General features: G+C 46.1%; 1 protein-coding gene across 1 annotated transcript; it reads right to left on the bottom strand.

Moving 5' to 3' along the window:
• Positions 1-584: 584 nt before the first annotated feature.
• On the bottom strand, positions 585-1,961 carry LOC120667822. The gene has a single exon (XM_039947816.1). The coding sequence runs from the start codon at positions 1,959-1,961 to the stop codon at positions 585-587; it is 1,377 nt and encodes a 458-aa protein (XP_039803750.1).
• Between the last annotated feature and the right edge of the window lie 19,921 nt (positions 1,962-21,882).

The raw sequence follows: 21,882 nt of genomic DNA, 5'->3' as shown, positions 1-21,882 counted from the left end.
AGCTTGCAAAGGATAAGCACAATATCTTCCTTCATCTGGTGTAGTGCATCAACCTTTAGAGTTTTGGAGGAAAGTTGTCTAAAAAAAGTACCCAATTCAGTAATTACTTCATATACGTCTTTGCGCACCAAACCACGAAGGCCAGCTGGTAAAATACGTTGTAGCATTATATGACAGTCATGTGTTTTCAGCCCATGCATTGATCCTCCTCCCTCCATATTGACACATCTTGATATATTGGAGGCATAGCCATCTGGAAACTTAACATTGCTCACAAATTGCAAGAACTTCTTCTTGTCTTCTGGTTTTAGAACATAACAAGCTCTTGGCTTTGATGATGAACTACCACTGTCATCTAGCAAATGAAGCTCTTTTCTTATACCTCTGTCCTCCAAATCTAGTCTAGCAGCGATGGTGTCCTTTGTCTTGTTTGGAATATTAAGTAGAGTTGACAAAATGTTTTCACATATGTTTTTCTCTATGTGCATAACATCAAGGTTGTATTGTAGCTTCAATTTTGACCAGTATGGTAAATCATACAAGCTAACCTTCAGATGCCATACTGGTTCATCTTCATTACGGCGTCATTTTCTTGATTTTGGCTTATCTGGATTCTTGCCTAGAACATAGCAAACTTCATCCAACCTTTCCATAACCTCATCTGCACTAAATTTCCTGGGCTTCTCTCTTTTTTCATGCTTGCCATTGAAAGATTTGTTTGTCCTCCAAGCATGGTCGTTAGGGAGGAAACGTCTATGGTCTATGAAACCAATTTTGTTTCTAAGACATTCGGAGCATGGATTCTCATCACAGTGCACACATGCAAAGTAACCCTTAGTGGTTTTGCCTGACATGGTGCCTAATGCAGGGTAGTCATGGATTCCCCACAGAATCGCTGCACGCAGGCTGAAGTCTTTGCCTTCAACTGCATCATAAGTTTTTACACCCTTCCAAAGCTCTATCAAGTCTGCTATCAAAGGCTGCATGAACACATGGAAATCTTTGCCTGGTGATTTTTTGCCTAGAATTAGTAAAGCAAGCATATAATTGGATTGGTCCATGCACATCCATGGTGGAAAATTGTATGGTACAACTATCACTGGGCATATGCTATATGAATTACTCATCTGACCAAATGGGTTAAATCCATCAGTAGCAATGCCTAACCTCAAACTACGGGGATCATCTACAAAAGGCTTGAAAGTCTCATCAAAATCTTTCCAAGCTTCCCCATCAGCAGGATGTCTCATTTCATTCTCAATGGGTACCCTCTTTTCCTTGTGCCATCTTGCATATTGTGCCCGCTGCTTTGACATAAAAAACCTTTGAAGGCATGGAATTATTGGAAAGTAACGGAGGACCTTGTGAGGAACTTTCTTTCTACCCTCCTTGTTCACATTCCATCTTGTGAAGCCACAAACTGGGCAATGATCATCGCCTTCATGGTCCTTCCAAAACAAGGCACAATCATACTTGCACACATCAATACAAACATAACCAAAACCAATCTTCCGAAGCAGAGCTTTCATCTCGTTATAGGACTTAGGAAGTCCGGGCACATTCTTCAAATATGAAGAAAGCAACTCAAGGAATGCATCGAACCCAGATGTTGTTATCCGATTGTACACTTTTATATGCAACAGTTTAATAATGAATGATAGCCTAGTCTCCTCGGTGCAACCTAGATAAAGTTCACGCTTTTCCTCTTCCATGAGTTGTTTATATAAATTACCACCAAAGCCATGGCTTGCTGCATCGCGCAAATCTTGAATCAACCCCTGAACACTCCTTGCACCGTCATCTACGACATCTTCAAGTTGTCCTTCCTCGTCAAATGCTGCCTGGTCATTTCCATCAAATGACATATCTTCAGGTACAATAGCGAGTTCTCCATCTTCATCTTGTCCAACATCATCTTCTTCCTCTCCATGGTGAACCCACCTAGTATAGCACCTAGACATACCATTGAGTTCGATATCCACGTGTACATCATCTAGGCTTTTCTCTATCTGATTCAGTTATTTTCGGCATGGGCACTTGATTTTCTCATCTGCACTATATCTACCTCTGACATATTCCATGAATTGCAGAACACCAGACAAAAAGGCCGGCGAAAATAGTGCACTATTATAAATCCAACTTCTATCCATCTCAAACTGGATAAAATTAGGTGCAAAGAGTAACAAATCCATCATGAATCCCTCGACTAAAGTAAAAACACTAGAAGAAAAATCTAAATCGAAAGATGTACACAACGATTTGCTCACCTTTTTTTTGTGAGCCACTGAGCTCACCTTGTGGGGGTGGTTGCCGTGGCTGCTGGTGGGCGGTGGAGCAGCTCGTTTTGCCAGACAAGATCCACCGCGGGTTCGATGGTTTCGAGGGGATGGGCGCGAGATGCAGGTGAGGGGAGGGGCGGCAGCTGCAGATGATTTTTTGCCGGTGAGGTAGCACGTGCAGGTCGGCGGTGTGGCAGCACGTGCAGATCAGCAGCGAGCCTGCAGGTGCTGGTCGCCGGAGAGGCAGCAGGTTGGGGCAGCGGGATGGCTAGTGGTAGTGGCCGAGCAGCCACACTGAGCTTCGTAGCTAAGTTGTTTTTTAAAAAGATATAGAAACCGGCAGCATAAGTGAAGTACCCCTACTATATATGACATGTGGACCCAGATGTTATTTAGGCTTGAGTGCCAAGTGGTCCACCGTATCAATGACATGTGGGCCAAGATCTTCATTAGCCTCTCTTGCTCCCTGTGAATTGCTCACACATTTGTGTTTTTAATCCGTGGCAAAATCTTGTAACAAGTTTTTCTCCTACATACTATCTCAAAATCTGATGCTTTTTTTTATAAAAATTTCTAAAATCATGATCTGTCAAATTGTTGTGTTGATTTTGGTCATATTTTCATGTTACAAAGTTTGAACGATTAAAAAGTTAAATTTAAAAGAATATACAACATCAAACCATAATTTGAAACTCCAAATGACTTCAAGTACAAAAGTCATGAACACGAGAGTTGTTCGACTCTTGAAGACCAACAATTGTTATTTTGGCCATTTGCGCATTTGACAAAGTGAAAGTAAAGTAGTTCATAAAATTTACAATCTCTCTTATAGTTCCATGAACTATAAGTGAGATATGTCATTTTCATGAACAAACTTACAGCCACTTTGTCGAATGAACAAACTACCAAAACAAAAAGTGTGCATTTTCATGAGGTGTGCAATCTTTGTGTTCATCACTTTTTAATTTGAAAGTATTTAGTACACCAATTTTTTGTCCAAAAACCTAATAGAACTCAAAGGGTCACTGACAAGTGGACCTGCTGCATCAGAACCAACTTTGCCCCAGTCTAGGACCGGCCACCGACAATCCGGCTCCACCATCAGGCCAAAATTTTCACTGCCGCACCTAGCTCTCTCCCGCGCTATCCCGCTCGCCGACACACGGGACCCACCCCACCTCCCGCTCAAGCCATCCAAACCCCCTCCCCCGCTCACCTTATCCTCTTGCCTGGTCAGACAAAGGGGAAAATCCCCGCAGACCCGCGCAAACCCTAGCGCCGCCCCGCCGCTGCTCGCGCCCCCTCGCGACCACTACTCGCGCCCACCACCCCGCTGTCCCTGAAGCCCACCACGCCAACTAGCATGGCCTCCTCCAACCTCCCTGCAACTTAGCGGCGCCAAGCATGGTTCCACCTCAACGCCGGAGGCCGGCGAGCCCCGTCGACGTCCTGAACGTTGCTCCGACAGCGTCGCCCGACGACATCCACGTGCACTCCTCAACGCCGGCTGTACTCTGCTTCCTCCTGCACCAAAGGTACTCTGCTTCCTCCTTCTCCTCCATTGCTTGTGTGTTCTGCTAATTGTTCGAGACTTTTGGTTCCAGTGCTTGTGTGTTTTGCTAATTGTTCTCTGTCTGACTAATAAAACTTGCCCATGGCTGTACGTAACTTGCTATGTTATTTTTCCTTCTTTCTAAGATTTCAAAGAATACTAATTTGTTAGTTCTTTTCCATCTCTTTTACAGAAACTGAATCCAGTTTCTACTCTCTGTGCGTTTGATGAAACTAAGAAATGACAAAAACCCAATACGAGCTGGACAGGGATGAAAGGGTAAGGGAAATCGAAGAACATTTTAAGTCTCTTGGCATTCCAATATTACCTCAGGAAGTTAGAGATGTTATTTCCAAAAAGGAAAAGTGCAAAAGGAAGACAGTAGTGTCTGACAATAGCGATTCTGACAAAGAATATGACCCATCCTCTGACATTGATAACCAATCTGAGAGTTATGATGACCTAAATAATGAGGATAATATAGAGGTGAGATGCATTACTAGGCCAATTAACAATTATCTTGTCAGTCTTTTTCAATCATGTACTTCATTATAGTCATTTAATGTACTTCACACTTGTTCCTTAATTGATAAGATGCATGTTTCTCTTGGTAGGTAGGAGCGATGGTTCCAGGAACTCGCCCTCAGCAGAAGAAGCAAAAGATAGCACAAATGGCGGCTGCAAAACAGCTGCCACCGCGCACGCCTACCAGATTGACTAGGCAACAGGCAGCCATGCCTTTGCCTGGAGACCGTCCACCACCAAGGGAAAGACTGCCCTTGCCTCCTAAGACCACTTCGAAAGCCAACCCTAAAACTAACCCCATTTCCAGTGCCAGCAAGCTGCCTAGTCCTTCTAGATTACCCAGCACCAGTCAAACCGTATCTGCGCCTAGTGGAAACACTGAGCATAGTACTTCTACTCCTACACCCACTCGTGCCCTATTTCCGCAACTTACTCCCACAACTAGTGTTAACCAATCATATCCTATAGAAACCTCGCCAGGTGTACAGAGCTCTAGGCAAAGCAACGACATCAATCACTCAAATGACCAAGTTGATGCCGATTTAGAGGGTCATACAAATGAAGGAGAACCAGTTGGTGACTTAGTTCCAGGTAATCAATATGTGTTTCCAACCATTATTATCTACATTCAATATCTACATTTGTGGATGCTATAATAACCCAGTTTGCATGTTGTTTGCCAATGCAGCGCCCCGAAAGGAAGTCCGCAAGAAAACCATTGGGGTTGGCTTAGAGAAGATGATAAAGAGAGGAAACAAGCTGGCTATCCAAGTGGCTGAAGGGAAGAAAAGACCTAATGTCCCACTTCAAGCTGCGAAGCTGGCATCAGAAACTGGTGTAGCTCTTAGAGACAAGCTGCCTATCTACATATCTTGGAAGCTTTATGAAAGAGATGAGGGCCCAGCAGAAGTACAAAAAGTCCTTGACAAAGTGGTGGTGAGACACCTATTTCACTACAACTACTTTCTTTCATTACTAGCTCTACTCCCATGTAAGGAATTTTTTCTAATAAATGATTTGTGTGGCTGCAGAATAGGTTGGATGTCGATGTTAAGAATGAGGGACCAAGCAAATCTGCATCCACTGATATCATTAAGAAGGGGGGGGGGGTAAGGAAACAGAGGTATCACCTAAAAAGGAAGTACTTCGATGAGTCCCTGACAAAGGAACAGATGTTGGCCAAAGAACCTCCACGTAAAATGAAGGAAGAGGAGTGGATCAAGCTCGTAGAGTACTGGTGTGACCCAAAGAATCAGGTCCATGCCCTGCATCACTACTTTTGCTAATATGCAATCAAACTGTGCATGTGAATTAAAAGTTTGTATTGCATTTGTGGTGCAGGAGAAATTTGCAAAGAATAAAGTAAATCGAGGCAACGTGCACCTTCACCAAAAAACGGGTTCTAGGTCCTACATAGCCCATCGATACAGCCTGGTAATACTATTGCTTTCACTTTTGGGTAATATACTACACACTTTTGGGTTGCTTTTGGGTTGTATGTTCAAATTCTTTATGTCGTTATTTTGTTCTATATGCACACTGATTGCCTGGTGTTGGCCTGGATCCTTTTGTTACTACGCAATGCAAACTGAGATGTGTGCTTCAAAGTAATCCAAGGCTTTTACATGCTGTAGAGGCCTAAGTACAACAATAGTGAGCCAGATGCTGTAGAGTTCTTTGGGGAATGTATGAATAGTCAAAAAAATGGTCGCACTCCTCTTGCCAATGATATATATGTAAGTTCCAAAGTGATTGGATACATTTGTTGTACTAAAATACATGCCTGTTTCAACACAATTCTGCGGCCTTGTTATGAAGTGCATTCTTTTTATGTAGGAATGAATGGTGGCAGAGAAGAATAGAGAGCCAGAAGAAGGAGAAGCAAAAAAGTCCCCCTCCAAGATTGTTGATGAAAGTCTTAGCCAGATCAGCCGTTCATCCACATTTCTTCCTAACATTGGTGTCCCTCGACCGTCAAAGACTGGTCAGTCCTCATCGACAGCAGCACAAGCACGCATGCAAGCTCAGTTTGAGGCAGCCCTCCAAGCTGAAAGAGAGGAATCTGCTAGGAAGCAGGAAGAGTTGAAGGCACAACTTCAAACTCAGCAGGCCGCACTCGAAGAAAACCAAAGTTTGCTGCAGCAGACCCAAGAGCAAGTGAGGGGGATGACTATCAAGTTTGAGGAGACTAATGAGCTGCTGCGAGCTGTCCTGAAATTTCAGAAAGAATGAGGTATGAATGCAATTTCTGAGGATGAGGCCTTTGCCTAAGCTTTTTCTACATTTCTTCAACTTAGTCTGTGCTTGGAACTTCGTTAGAACTATGCGCCATCTGGTTGTATGTTATATTCTGCATATATTTTTATGTTTGCTGGAACCTGGAACTATGTGCCGGAACCTAGAACCTAGAACTATGTGGTTGAACAAGTATGCTGCAAGTTTGTGGTTGGAACATGTGTATGCATGATGGCTTCGGTTAATTGTGTTATCACTTGGGATGTCAATCTGTGAATTCTCAATGATTTATGAATTGTGATGTCAATCCTGTGGATGATGGCTTTGATGATATATGTGTATTATACTTTTGTGTGCTGTGATGAAAGATCAGTGGGTTGTCACTGAATATGCATGCCACGCTCGTCATGAATGCAATGACAATTTGTGACGCCACACATCCGTCTACAAATGTGAATAAATACCATACGAAATAGTACAAAACATGACAAAATATAACTGTCACATAATCTACAAAACCATACATGACGACCTTGTGGCGTCATAAAAAAAAACCAAACTGGTTCTTTGGTTGACCATTTGTGACGACTCGTACATAACGTGACACGTTGACTAACTAATATATGACAGAATCAGTTGTCATAAAAGGTAACAATGTGTGATGCTATAAGGATTCCGCCACAAAAGATACAAACATTTGGTGACGACGGACCATAAATCGTCACGAGGTACATTATGTGACGGTCGTTTTGTGACGACCTAGTGACGCGGGGATTTTCATCATAACATATTTTTTATGACCAATTTCATACTTTATATGACAGATTCGGTTTGTCATACAAGCCAAGAATTCTTGTAGTGTATATATTCTCTCACTCATCGCCTTCCCTGCGGAAATATAAATGACACCCCGGCATACTCCCGGGTAAAATACTACAGCGGTATTCCGTGTGCTTGCGGATCTATTCGTGGTTCATGAAATACTGCCATCCCAAATTGGCATCTGCGGGTGTCATCGCTAGGTGACATTGGTAGGCGCCAACAATTACTGTATTCTGCCTCCATACTCTTGAAAGTTTTCTCCCAGAGTACAAGTATCATTATTCCCTTAGTGGGAATAACAAGTTTGTACTTTGTCATGGCCTCGGGCTGATCTAGCTGCAGCAGGCTTCTCAGGAAGCCAAGAAGTGTGCGTGCAGACCCGAGTCGTTTGTAAAGTTAGGTAGGAAAAAATACTCGAGTTGTAATATCGAGTAGTTGTACTGTGTTGAGTACTTTTCCTTGTTTAGAATGTAATCCCAGTCGAGGAAAGAAGAGTCGAGTAGTTAACTAGGGATGTGAGTGTTTTCTTTTTCCAGAATGTAATCTTTAGAAAAAGGAATGTCTCCGAAAATCCCGTTTTTCCTGTGATTTGCAACGGGCTGTTGGCATGTTGGGTGTTTTTACCATGCTACCACCGCCACTATAAAATGAAATGGTATCTAGGTTTTACCCCACCGGCCGCCATTTGCTTTTACTGCTTTATATCTGCTTTCGCCCTCAAGCCCTCAGATCTAAAGTTCTTGCTTCCCTTTGCTCCCCATTCTCACCCTAGGGTTTCCGCCATTGTATGCACGTGAAGCGATTCGTCGATTTCCGGATGGCTCCCAAGAAGGCGAACAATGGGAAGGGTGCGGCTGCGGAGCCATCCCGGGAAGAAGGATGGAACATGAGTAAGTGCTCCCAATCTGACCTTGAAACTTTAGTTTCGGATGGTCTTTTGGTTCCCAGCTCTGTTATCCAATGGCGACCAGCCTTCGGGAAAGACCATCCGTATGAAAATACGGGGGAAATCGTTGCTTTCACACCTTATTTGGAACAAGGATTGGGGTTTCCTTGTCCGTCTTTCTTTTTTGGACTCCAGTGCTACTACAGGATCCAGCTTCATCACTTGACCACCAATTATTTTGTTCACATTTCTATCTTCGTTCATTTGTGCGAAGCTTTTCTGGGCATCAAGCCCCATTTTGAATTCTTCTGATTCCTTTTCCATTTAAAGCCGCAGACCGACTCCTTAGTTTTAGATGTAGTAGGAGGTGCGGGTCTCCAACTTAGGCAAAGAAAGGATAGAAAGTACATTTCTTATAGTCTTAGCAATAAAGTAATCAAATGGAAGCCCAAGTGATTCTATGTCGAGAACCAGTGGGAAAGCTTTCCACCAATTACTCTAGGCCCTCCAATCCAATGGCCTGAGTGGAATAAAAAGCCAGTCGACGAGAGTCAGATCTCTGAACTACTCGAGCGAATTGCTGTTCTAAGGCAAAATAAGTTGACCGGGGAAGCAGTCGTATTCGACTGGATGAAGAGAAGAATCCAGCCATTACAAGCTCAGGAAACGCTTGGATTCTAGTATCGAGGAACAGCTAACTCGTCAAGATACTCGAAGGAAGAGATCTCGAATGATGTAGCATTTAGTCGAGTACAACGACTGCTAAAGAATGTAAAGAAAATCCCAGTTGTTCCCAATACATTTTCCGAAGCAGGTACTTGATAAGAGTAGTTGATACGTAGTGATCAAGTACTTTACCATAGTATAAATCTGATAGGATTTTCTTTCTATAGGAGGACATGGAGCGCTTTAAGAGTAGTCCTTCACCGCCAGGCATTTATTCACCTTTTTATTTTTTGATCTATTAACCAAGTCTCAGTGTGCCCATATGAAATTTTCATATAAACAATACTGATGTATAGCTTTGATTGTGCAGATGAGGAGGCGGCTAGGGAGAGGAATAATAGGGAGCTCAGCCCTACTCCGAGCACCGATACCCAAACTGGGCATCCGAAGGGTACTCGATCGGTGGCGAGGAAGCGTCCCAGTTCTTCCCAAACTGCTAGCGATGGGTAAGTAGCTAGTTATTCTGCGAATGAGTACTTTTTGTTGTCAGTTAGCAAGGTTTGATTTGATTTTTTCAAGTCCGGCAACAAAATTGCCACGGACCGCATCATCAGTGGATGATACTATGGTGGGACAGTCCGTCCCTTCCATCATAGTGCGCCCATCAAAGGGGACCGGGACTACTCTTTCGGCGAGTAGTTTCAATGTAAATATTGCCGGAAATACGGGTAAGCAGGCCATAGTTGTGAAGCCTTCCCGCAAATTTGGCATCAAAGGGCTTGCTCTAAAAAGAGCTCCTACGTAAGTTCCTCAGAACTTGTAGCTATAGGATCTGCTTTTGTGTCTAGTAGTTTTTAACAGCTTTGTCTTTTCAGTTACCCAGTCCTAGAGGCGAGAGTGGAAACTGAGGACAACTCAGCCTCCAAATCGGGGGTGGTGAAACCTCCAAACACTCCTGATATGAGTGCTCATGATGCGGAGGCTATGGTTGACTCCATGCTTCGGGATTCTCCATTGCCGGATTCTGAAAAGGGCAATGAAAAGGTCCCGGAGGATGGCAGAAGCGACAAGCTTCCGGAGGAGGGAGAAGGCGAGAAGCTTCCTAAGGGAGGCGGTGAAAAGTGGCTCGAGGAGACCCCTATAGGTAAGCTTGTACCACCTTGTAAGAAAGGTATCTTTTTACTACTCTTAATTTGATTAAGTAGCGTATTATTCCTCTAGATTCCCAAAACACAGGGAATACTGTAGGAGGATCAAAGATGTGCCCAAAAGGGCTATATCTGAGGTGCGGGCAAGTACTTCCCCGGTCGCATCGGGAAGTGACTTGCCGCGAGAGAAGGTGGGGCTTGCTTTCAAGCTGTTGGAGGTAAGTAGTCGAATTTTTCGAATACTTCATCATAGATCGAGTAGTATACTAATCTTTTATTTTTGCAGGAAGCGCTGGGACCGGAGGGTGGCCAGTCCCAGGAGGAGATAGAGCTGAATGATCTGAAAGAGAGGGTGAAGACGCTCTCATCCGAGAAGGCTGCTCTTGAGGGAAAGCTTAAGAAGCTCTCCCAATCCAAGAAAGGTTAGTCTTTTAGCATATATAATGTAGTCGACTAGTTGATCTGCTTGGTATTTACAAGATCTTCTTTTACCCAAGTACACAGCTTGTGCAAAATCTTTAGAGATTCAGGAAAGCTTGGAACTGGACCTAAAGATTCTTATGTACCGAAATGCAGATGAGATGAAAAGCTCAAGAAGATCAAGGCGGATTTAGACCGGGAAATGGAAGGAGTCCTGAGGTAGCTGAAGGAGCTATCCGAGTCCCGAGACTCGATGCAGCAAGAACTTGTCATGCTGCGGGAGGTCAAGGGTGCTGCCCCGGAAATAGCCGAAGCTATGGATATCCCCGAAAGGGACAGAGATGAACTGCTTTCATTTGCGGGGAGACTTCGTAAAGTACCCGAGTCCTTTGAGAGGTATGTCTCCACAATCACCCGCCAGTACGTGGGTCACATACTTGGGCTGGTAAAATCTTATTGGCCGACCACTCGTCTGGATGCACTTGGAAAAGGAGCCAAGGCTGACTGTACAGATGAACAATTCTGTCAGTATGTGGAAGAAACTTCAGTGGTGGCCAATCAGATTGTGGAGTCCCAGTCCAAGCCTGAGTCTCCTTGATCTTTATTGCAATTGAGTTGGCATGTGGGCCAGAAGTACTTTGAAACAAATATTGAATATGTGTAATGTCAAGTACTTATTTTGTGTTAGGAGTGTATAATCCTATGATGTGTCGAGTAGTTGTACTCGAAGGTCCTGAGTGTAGGCTGCATCGCGCCCACTCAGTTATAATAGTAGATACAAGGAATTGTATCAGTAAATGTCTTTAGAAAGCAAAGTATTCTCGAATGAGGTCGAGTTTACGTGATTCTGAATCAGAACTCTAGTGCTGATCGGTTAGGATTGAATCCCGCAGGGTTAACTAAGTGGAAAAAGCACTAAAGGAGTGTAAAAAGCCGTAGCTTAGTGTAGGTTTCCTTTTTCCAAGGAAATGCTTTGATTGAGCAAAGCTCATATGGACTTAGTTGTCCACCAGGGGAAGACTCTTATCGAGTATTTGGAGTGGGAGATGTCCCTTGATAGATAAGTGAACAAGAGGTTCTTGTCAACCTATTTTAAAGTATCTAGGACTTATTCGTACTCCTTGAGGGATTTTCGTAGTTGACCAATTAGAATAGACCTTGCTTGGTCACCCAGATAGCGTGCAACTGTTGTGAAAATATCCCAGGCTACTCGATCTTATCGAGTAGTATGTCCTATATATGGACTGGATTGATTTCTAAAATAGGATTGTTAGGATTGAACTCCGTCGAGTTAACCAAGACGTAAATATTATAGAAATATCAGAAACTTATTCGAGCAAGGTGAGTAAGGTGTCCTACCTAGGACTGGAGTAACTCTTAGGGCAAGTCTGTTAGGTACGAATCCCGTCGGGTTGCCCAAGACGAAAATGCCGAAGGAATATCCAAAACCTACTCGAGCCGGCGAGTAGGGTGTCCTTTAACCAAGGACTGGAGTAATCCTTAAGATAGAACTATTAGGTATGAACTCCGTCGGGCTATCCAAGACGTAAATATTGGAAAGATATCCAAAACTTACTCGAGCGAGGCGAGTAAGGTGTCCTTGAACCGAGGACTGGAGTAATCCTTAAGACAGAACTGTTAGGTACAAACCCTGTCGGGTTTCCTAAGACGTAAATGTCAGAAAGATATCCAAAACTTACTCGAGCGAGGTGAGTAAGGTGTCCTTTTAACCAAGGACTGGAGTAATCCTTAAGACAGAACTGTTAGGTACGAACCCCGTTGGGTTGCCCAAAACGTAAATGTCGAAGGGATATCCATTGCTTACTCGAGCGAGGCGAGTAAGGTGTCCTTTTAACCAAGGACTGGAGTAATCCTTAAGACAAAACTGTTAGGTACAAACCCCGTCGGGTTACCCAAGACGTAAATATCGAAAGGATATCCAAAACTTGCTCGAGCAGGGCGAATAAGGTGTCCTGACCAAGGACTAGAGTAACTTTTAAGATAGAACTGTTGGGTATGAACCCCATAAGGTTATCCAAGATGTAAATGTCGGAAAAGCAATCGGGGGTAAACCATGAAAACTGCTCGATAGTTGCTCTGATATTGAGCATAACTTTCGGGATGGAGTATTTGTCGTATGAGCGAAGGCCAAGTAGTTGATTTATGGAAGAAATCAACTTTTATTTGGATTTGTCGAAATTACAATATTTGTAAAGTGACAGACTCTGGCTCTTAAGACCTACCCCTTGCCCGTTAAATGGTGAGCAATGGTTTACATGACTGAATAAAACTGTTCAACGGTGAAACTAGTCGTTGCAGGGGTCGACTAGATTTTTGGTAGGGTCTCCTTCAGGAGTGGTGCCCCAAGGGCCTTGCGGAGTGAGTCACACTGAAAGATCGTGTGTGAGCTCTTTGGGTGGATGAAGCACTTGCGTAGCAGTACTTTATTGATCCTGTTTCCACCCTGAGATGATTTTCCTTGGTGCGGGGTGCGCGGTTTACCCTGAGAATGGGTACTGATGGTTGCCGGCTTGTGCTTCTTGAAGGATGCGGAAGACTTTGGTGGGATGCGATAGTTGGAAGAAGGGCTATAGGCTTCATTGCGTTCCTTTCTCCTCGAGATGATGACATTGCGTGCATCGCGGCCAACGTTGATCACATTGCGGAGATCGCAGTTGGAGTAGTCATATTTGTCGCCTTGTTGTTCCTGCTGGTTGTTGGCGAGGCGCTGGCGCCTGAACGCCTTTTTCTGGTTAAGCAGGCGATGACGCTCGTAGAGATCTTATGCTGGATGCTGCTCTTCTAGTTGCACGGTGACTGTCACCGCTGGAGGAGGTGCATGCGGATCTTGCTTGATAGTAGGTTGAGCTTCTATGATTGTAGGAGTAGTAGTTTCCATGTTGTCGGAAAGGTACTCGTCGAAATCATCAGAATTGTAGTTGTCGAGGTTGAGACGCTCTGTGGAATCACCCTCAGGTTCCTGAACTTCGGAGATATGAACCATGAGGATTTCACGGCAAAGATCTTGAATTTCTTGGTCTTGTTTGCTTGAGGACGGGTCTAGAGGGATTCTCTGCTGGAAGGGCAGATCCATTGGCTGCAAGCCAGAGGTGTTGGGATCTTGTGTCTTCCTTAGGTGTACTGTCCGTCCTTGGGGCGTTGCATATATGACCAAGTTAGGGAGGGATTCCTGATCAGACCTGGAGTTCTTAGTCGAGTTGGACTCGACTTGCTTGCTGTACTGGATTAGGTCATCCAGCTCATCCTCCGAGTTGGAAGGGTACTCGGATTCGGAATCGGTTAGTCCACCGATTTTAGAGTATGTGTGCTTTGGGTGAACGAGAAGCGGGATGCCCATCTCTACACGGAGGGTGTTCTCGTTCATCCAGTGTAGCCATGATTGAGTGGGGGTCAGCCCTTCCGGCTCTTTAATCTAGGGTTTGTCGAAAATTGAGTCACTGGATTGTTCTGGAGCTTTGGTGTTTCTCTTTTTGAGCTTCGCCAGTTCCCAAAGAGAGTCAGCATGCTTGGGTGGGTTGGTCATAGCATCCGTGAACAAGTCGACGTTGTCAGACCACTCTTCGAGGTTGTCGAATGGCTCAAAGTTGTCGAGGCTGTTCATGAATTGATCAAGATCCTGATCGAACGAGGACTCGCCTGGCACAGGAGTTCGTATATGAACAGGTTTCAGTGAAGGGTTCTGAGGTATCCTGGAGATAGACGGTCCCAACTGAACAAGCCGAGGGTTTGTCTCACCAGATCCTCCGCAGACTCCTCCTCCTGCTTCTTGCTCTTTGTTTTGCAGGATGCTTTCAGCTATCTTAATACAGTCGATGAGTTTGGAATACACTCGATCAATCCCTGAGAGTATATCGCCCGACCTTTTCTATGGTGGGTTCAAAATTTCTGGATTCTGTGGTTTAGATGAGTCAGGAGCAGTTTCTGCGAGTTTAATGCAGCCCTCAATTGATCGTGAAACTCGTTTTGCTCCATCGAGTAGTTCTGAGTTTTTGATCTTGGGGCGTTTGATCGTCTTGAGATGAGCCAAGTATTTTCCAAGGGTTTTGGAAAAGTGAGGTTTTTCGGAATCATAGTTTGTGTCGAACTCGACTGAACCAAGAGTTCGAGTTGGAGTTGACACATTTTCTGGGTTGTCTGAGTCGAGTTCGGGTGGAACTCTTTTTTCGTCAAGATCCGCAGACTCGCGGATGTCAGCGACTTGGGAGGTGGTTTTCGGTTTAGGCGAGTTAGGTGTGACAAGGTAGCTGGAGAAGTCGCCCGATCCGTCAGCCGTGCGTGCCCAGGAATCGAAAACAAGAGTTGTGCCTTCCGGCACGTTGTTGGCGTCGCTTGATCCGACCATCGAATTCGATGATGAACTCGCCGAATCCCCTACCTGGTGCGCCAGCTGTCGGTGTTTACTGCCAAGCCTGCTGTAAAACCTGGTTTATAAAAGGACATAAACCGAGCAACATATACGTGCCAGGATCAAGTCACACGTATATACAACAGAATGAACAATATATCACAACACATATCACGTAAAAAGATATAATAAAGCGAGTACGAATGTTATTTATTACATTAATGACAAAATGTCTGATACAACCAATGTTCAAAAAGGCGCTAGGCGGTTTCTAGGCGGCGACCCTCTTCCTAGAGCCTAGGCGAGCTTAGTCGAGCCTAGGCGTTTCAAGGCGATTTGCTAGGCGGTGCTATATATGTAGATATTTCTTGCCACACATGTCAACTATCTCCAAAAGAAAAGGAAAACCAGAGAATAGTGGGCCAAAAATTAGATAAAAAGCCCATCAAGCAGCCCAACTCAACCCCAACTTATACCCTAGCCACACCCACAACCTTATCCTCCCCCACCCTGCCTCCTCTCCACCCGTCTTCCTCCTTTGCTCCCAGAGTCCCAGGCCGCCACAACCCTCCTGCCGCCGTTCCTCCTCCGCCGCTGCCCTTGCTTGCTCCTCCTCCTCCGCCGCCCCTACCTCCTCATCTGCCGCCGCTACCCCTGCTTCCTCGGCGCCCGTCGCCCCTGCTTCCTCGGCGCCCGTCGCCCCTGCGTTCTGCTCCGACAGCGCTCGTCCCTACCTCCTCCGATGCTGCAACGCCCGTCCCCGGCCTCCTCCGCCGCTGCCATACCCGTCCCCTGCCTCCTCCGCCGCCGCGTGCCGTCCCCTGCCACCTCCGCCGCCACAGGCCGCCTAGGGGACCGCCTACCCCCCTAGGCCAGGCGGAACCCCCTCGCCTAGAGCTTAGTCACGCCTAGGCGGGCGCCTAGAAACGCCTTTTTGAATATTGGATACAACGGAAGCGTAAAACATATACGTAAACTCTCGACGAAGCTGGGCACCACAGGGACGTCAACTGGGAGACGAATGCCTAGAAGTCCTCGTACTCCTGCTAGCTCTGGGTGAACTCTCTCGCGTCGGCAGGAACTGAGCAGCAGTAGAGTATCCCCAAGAGGAAAAAAGAGTAGAGTAGGCAAGAGTGAGTACACAACTTGTACTCAACAAGTATAACACAAACTATGAGGCTCTAAGGTTGGCTGACTCAACTGCACTAGCTTTTAAGTCTTGGCAAAGTTTTAATACATCTATTTACTACAAGTTGATGAGTTACCATACCCCAGTTACATAGTAATTAATCAGAATTAAATATGATACTACTGAGAACCAAACCGAAACCACCAAGGTAACCCCACTAATCAAAAGGAGGATCTGGGCCGCTCATGATCGTGAGCACGGCTAGTATACCAGTTTTACACTCTGCAGAGGTTGCACATCTTTACCCACAAGTTGTGAGCTACGCTAGTTGTTCATCACACTTCCGTAGTTGAGATGGCTAGCAAACTCACTACGAGGCCTTTACAAAGAATCTCGTTGGTAAGGAGTAACCGCAGGGGTGGATCGGCGACTATGGAGCAGGTCTAGTGGGCGTCAAGACACAAGTGCACAGACCAAGCACAGACGAGGCCACTTAGTACGAGGGCCATAGAAGCTTACCTCCCCTACCCCATAGGTAAGTTACTCCAAACCAAAAAGACCTAATTATTATGCCAAGACCGTCCCATTCCAGTCTTGTGGTTGCGCGGTTGTCCCAGGTTGTCACTCTAATGACTGTACGGTCCTTATGGAGAGTAGCTAGCACAAAACACAGTGCGAGCCCCCTAAACCAAGTTTCTAGAAAAACCAATTTTTAACGAGACGTGAGCCACTCAAACGGGCCACTCCCAGAATTAAGTTGCATATACCATTAATCAAATTAATTAAAAAGGACCAAGTGTGTTATAGCGTGGCAACCTAGCACAACTAACCAAAATGCAGCCCAAGGGATATATAAAGGATATAAAGTGGCTAGGAAAGTCCTTATAGGCGTACAGTATTAAAATGCAGTATGAAATTGTATTTAAAGGTGATGGGTGTTGTTCATGTTATACTTGCCTTCCTCAAAGTTCTCCTGCTGCTCAAACTGCTCTGAAGACGGTGGCTGCTCCGGGTACTGGTACTCCTCCGAAGGATCAACATCTACTCACGATCGCAACGCCAAAACAAGTCCATCACATACACATACATGCAAACAAAGGCAAACACTAAGAAACAGTATAACAATACATAAAAACAGTAAACAAAACTAAGCTAGAACTATTCTACGTGTTACAACGATCGCGTGGACATAAAGAACACCTAAAACGGAGCTAGAACGTGAAAACTACGCTTAAAACAAGATCCAGGGGCTTAACTGTAAGAAAAATAGTGTTTCTGGGGGTTTTCTGCAAAAACCAGGGATCTATACATAATTAAACCATAGTTCTAGGGTCTAACGTGCAAAAACAGCAGGTCTGGACCGCGGGTTCTAAAAAGGAAAAGCGCAGGGGTCTAAGTGTTAAAACCTGGGTATAACTGGAAATATTTTTGAACTAGCAAGGAGCGCGGGTTGATTCCAGAAAAACTCAGGGGCTCTTTAGAAAGAAAGCCAGGCCGAACAGGTATCTAAGGATATCAGCCATCAGATCTGGATCTTGTGGCTCGGATCAAAGAGGTAAGCTGATCTAATCCTAAGCGTCCATGGCAGATCGGGCGGCTGGGATTCAACCCGTGTGGGGAAGCGGCGGCGCTCGCCCGCGTGCCCGCAATCGCGCGTGGCTGGGCTGGATCTAGTCGCGAAGGGTCCTGTGTGCGTGTGCAAGGCTAAAGCATACCCAAACAGGGGTCGCGCGGTGCCGGGCTGTGCTTCAGAGGTCCCGCCACGGCGGAGCAGTGGCGTGTGTCGCCGGCGATCGGTGTTCCGGCCACCAGGGTGACCTACGGGCTCTAGGATCTAGCGCGACAGAGAGAAGAAGCCGAGCTGGTGCTCACCAATGCTCGAACTTGAGCTGCGTGGCCGTGCAGGGGTGCCGATGTCGAGGTCCGGCGGCGGTGCTCTGTGCTGTGCGCGGGGACCAGTCGATGCAGAGCTCCTCCTACGTCTGCGCTTCAAGGGTCGACGCGTGGCGACGCTGTGGAGCAGGACAGGGGGTCAGAGGGACCCGAGGGCCGACGGCGGTGAGAAATCAGGGTGGCGGAAGTGCTCACCGGCGGCGGCGCTCCTGGCGGAATTCGGCGAGATCCGGGCTGGGGTCGAGGGACGATGCTGCGGAGAGACTCCAGGCGGCGAGGGAGTGCTGCTACGCTGCTTGGCCGGGGCTCCGGTGCGGCAGAGCGGCGTGGCCGTGGCGGCGCAGGGGCCTTTTCACGGCGGAGCGGTGCGGGCATGGCGAATTAGGTTTTGGGGTGGCGCTGGCGTGGAGAATGAAGTACAGAGGGGCGCGGGCGGTACTTATAGGGCGGCGGAGCGTCCTTGGCATGCGCGCCCGGGATGGAAACCTCGCCGGGGATCTCGGCGTGATAGTTGCGCGAGCGGAGGGTGCGGAGGGGACGAAGCTGCCAGGTGGGGTCGCTTGGTCAGTGAAGGGAGGGGCGACACGCAGCGAGCGCGCGGGCGAACATAGTGCGGGAAAGGGCCGGTGCGCGAGAGCTGGGCCGAGTGCGGGAAGAGCTGGGCCGGATCTGGGAAAAAGGAAAGGAAGTGGGCCGAGGTTTATGTTTGGGCTGGATTTTGGTTTTCCTATTTCTCTTTTGTTTTTCATTTTCTTTTTCAAACTAACTCAAATCTATTTGAATTCAAACAAAATTTTGAATTCAAACCCTATGCATTCAAACAAAATAAAACCATGCACCAGCATGAATGCAACAACAAGTTCAAACCTAGAAAAATTTTAATTACTTTATGAAGCAAAAATAAATTATAAATGCAAGGTTAGCAAATTAAATCCTAGAAAATTAAATAAACCAATTAAATTTATTATTAAATAGGAAATTTAAATTAGGGTGTTACAAATCCTACCCCCTTACAGGAATCTCGTCCCGAGATTCTGGGCTGGCTAGCAAAGAGAAACAAGGATGGGATTAAGTTCTACTCACTCCTGAGTCGGGATCTCATACCCACATGTCTTGAGTTGGCAGTATGTTGAATCTCATGCTCAATTTGCTCTCCCGACAAGGTCTGGACCTTTACCACTCTTTTGGTAGGCTGCATCACAAGTTTGTTTCGAGCTGACCAATTTTGACCAACGATGATGTCGATTCCTGTTGACTCCATTACTATAAGGTCCTCAGGGAAGGTTGCCTCACCTATCCTCATGCTAACTCGAGGACAGATGTAACTGGAGATCTGTTCTTTTCCTGATGATTTGACGACCATTCTCTTCCTCATGGGAAGTTTCAATATCTCATGCTTAGCAGCAAACTATGTGCTGATGAATGAATGTGTAGCACGAGGATCTATCAACATTGAGGCTGGAAATGAGTTGGCTGGAAGCATACCAAGAATGACTGGACTATCATCCCGAATGGTTTCTGCTGACACATGGTGAACTCTACCCTGGAGGTACTATTTTGGACCCTTCTTGGATCGCTCACGCTTTGTACGATCACTGCACACTGGTATCACCTGCTGCTGATCTTGATCATTCTAGGCATCTTGCTTTGAGCAGTTCCCGGAAATAAGGTGGGTTTCGTCACCACTGGTACGCGGGATTGGTGAAAGGTCCTGAACTGGTGCTACCGGTGACAGGTGATTCTGGGGACAACTTTTGGCATAATGACCTTCTTGCCTGCATTGGTAGCACAGGCGACGGCGGTGAATGGCGCTACTTGGTTGACCTACCTGTGAACTTAACATCACATCTTGCATCATTTCTGCTGCTTGCTTTTTGGACTCCTTGAGGCCGCGTGGCTGAATCACATTCATAGTGATAGTCAACCCATTAACATAATCATAGAGTGCTTGGTTTTTGACCTGTGTATCTCCAGAGCACTCAGGGTCCTTCCTCTTCTGGATGGTCTGTAGCTCATCGACCGATGGACCGTCAAGGAAAAGGGAATCCTCTGCTAGCTACTCTTGATTAGACCTCTTTCTCTTTGTACTGGAGAACAACCTCTGGTTCCTCCTAGTTGTGGCTTCATCTTCAGTCGCACGAACTTGACGACAAGGAACGCCATAGGAACGACAAGGCAAGCTTTCCCACCATTCCTCGGGTGGTATGTTGTTTGCGAAGACTGATCTTGTACTGTTATCGGCTGCTCCACGGAAACTGTTGCATGAACACCATCACCCATTGCACTGTCTCCAAAGCCTTTTTGTTCTGCCGACATCTGAGCTGGGATAAAAGGAAGCATAGATTGGTAAGGTCAAAGAAGAGAGAAAACCTCACTATGTAAGGTTCTATCTTATTTGGACAACACTACCCATGCATCACTGCTGCTAACTTCCAGATATGTGTTACATAACTCCGAAAAAAGGAACTATAGCATAACTCTTCTGCCTCGTCCAAGGGATTCTCAAATCCTCCTGTACTATCTGTAGGCCGGCGTGTCACATCCCTACCCCCTTATAGGAACCGACGTCCTCGTCGGTGAATCCCTGGATATCACATCCTCTTCGCTCTATCCTTCTTCTCAACAAGCAAGACAGGAGAAAACCAAGGCATGATAAGGTAGAGAGGATAGAGTGGATGGTTTTACCCCCAACGATCTAACTCATTTTTTTAATTAATTAACTTTAACTCAAGACTGATTTTCATTAAACAAATTTAACTACTAAGTTATGCAATCAACCAAAGATCCAAATCAAACATTTGCATAATCACAAGCATTCAAATTTACACTTTAGCCGAGTTTAACACACAACTCGATTAACACAACCTGTCGCAGAACGTTCTATCGTGCTATTATAAAGGGGTCATTTAGCTTACACCTATGATGGTCAGACGACTTACTTCAGGCCAAAAATCTACGGAAACTAATTCTATAGAGAAGATTCAAGGCAAGACGAGTAAAAATCTTGGAATTTCAAGGAATATAATGGCAAAATAGTTTCAGCAGACAAGACTTAGAGAGAAGAAGACCTAAAACTCGACCAGTTCTATCTAGGCTTTCGTCTAGCCCACAGGGAAAGGAATCAACGCAAAGAAGTGCGCAGGACTCGTGCGGCCGAACGTGCTCATCTCCCGCCACGCAACCTTAACAACGAATTCAACAATGCTGCGGATCCCATCTTCAGAACACCAATCGCCGCAATGATAGAAGCAACCCTGCGACTCATGACGATGCCCCAGAATCCCGAGTTGGAACGAGTCATAAATCTCACCAAAAACGCTGTTGAACAACTCAAGAGACAGAACCCCCTGTCCTCGCTTCACGGTACGCGATCAAGGGCTACCGCAATAGCAATAACTCAAGCAAGCCGTACCCCCGAAGGCCACCAACGTCAACAGCAGCAGGAACAGCAGAACCGAAGAAACCAAGAGGATTAGGAAGCTGCGAGTAGTCATCGCCCCAGAGGTGGCCAACCACAAGCAAATCAAGCTGCTGGCCCTCAGCCAAACCGCAACAACGACAACCATGGGAACAACAGGAAAGAGGTAGCCGATTCCATTGTGGACGCACAGGACATCATCAACGCAAGACGCAGAGCGCAATCTGCGGACAACTCCGACCGCTTCCAAGCCCTGAGCAAGGCTTTCGACAACATCGAGTACCCGAAGGATTTCAAGCCTACGAACATCCAAAAGTACGATGGTAAGCAAGACCCTGCTCAATGGTTACGTTTATACTCGACCGCTATTAGTGTTGTAGGGGGAGACACCAACACCAAGGTCCTCTACCTCCCAATGGCCCTGGAGCCCGCACCCCTCACGTGGCTCGAAAGCTTGGCGCGCGAGTCAATCCACTCGTGGGAGGACCTCAAGAAGGCGTTCGTCGACAACTTCCAAGGGTCGCTACATCGAGTAGCTACTCG

This window comes from Panicum virgatum, chromosome 3N (genome assembly GCF_016808335.1).
Source record: "Panicum virgatum strain AP13 chromosome 3N, P.virgatum_v5, whole genome shotgun sequence".
Classification (NCBI taxonomy): Eukaryota; Viridiplantae; Streptophyta; class Magnoliopsida; order Poales; family Poaceae; genus Panicum; species Panicum virgatum.
This window is presented reverse-complemented; position numbering and strand designations above follow the sequence as displayed.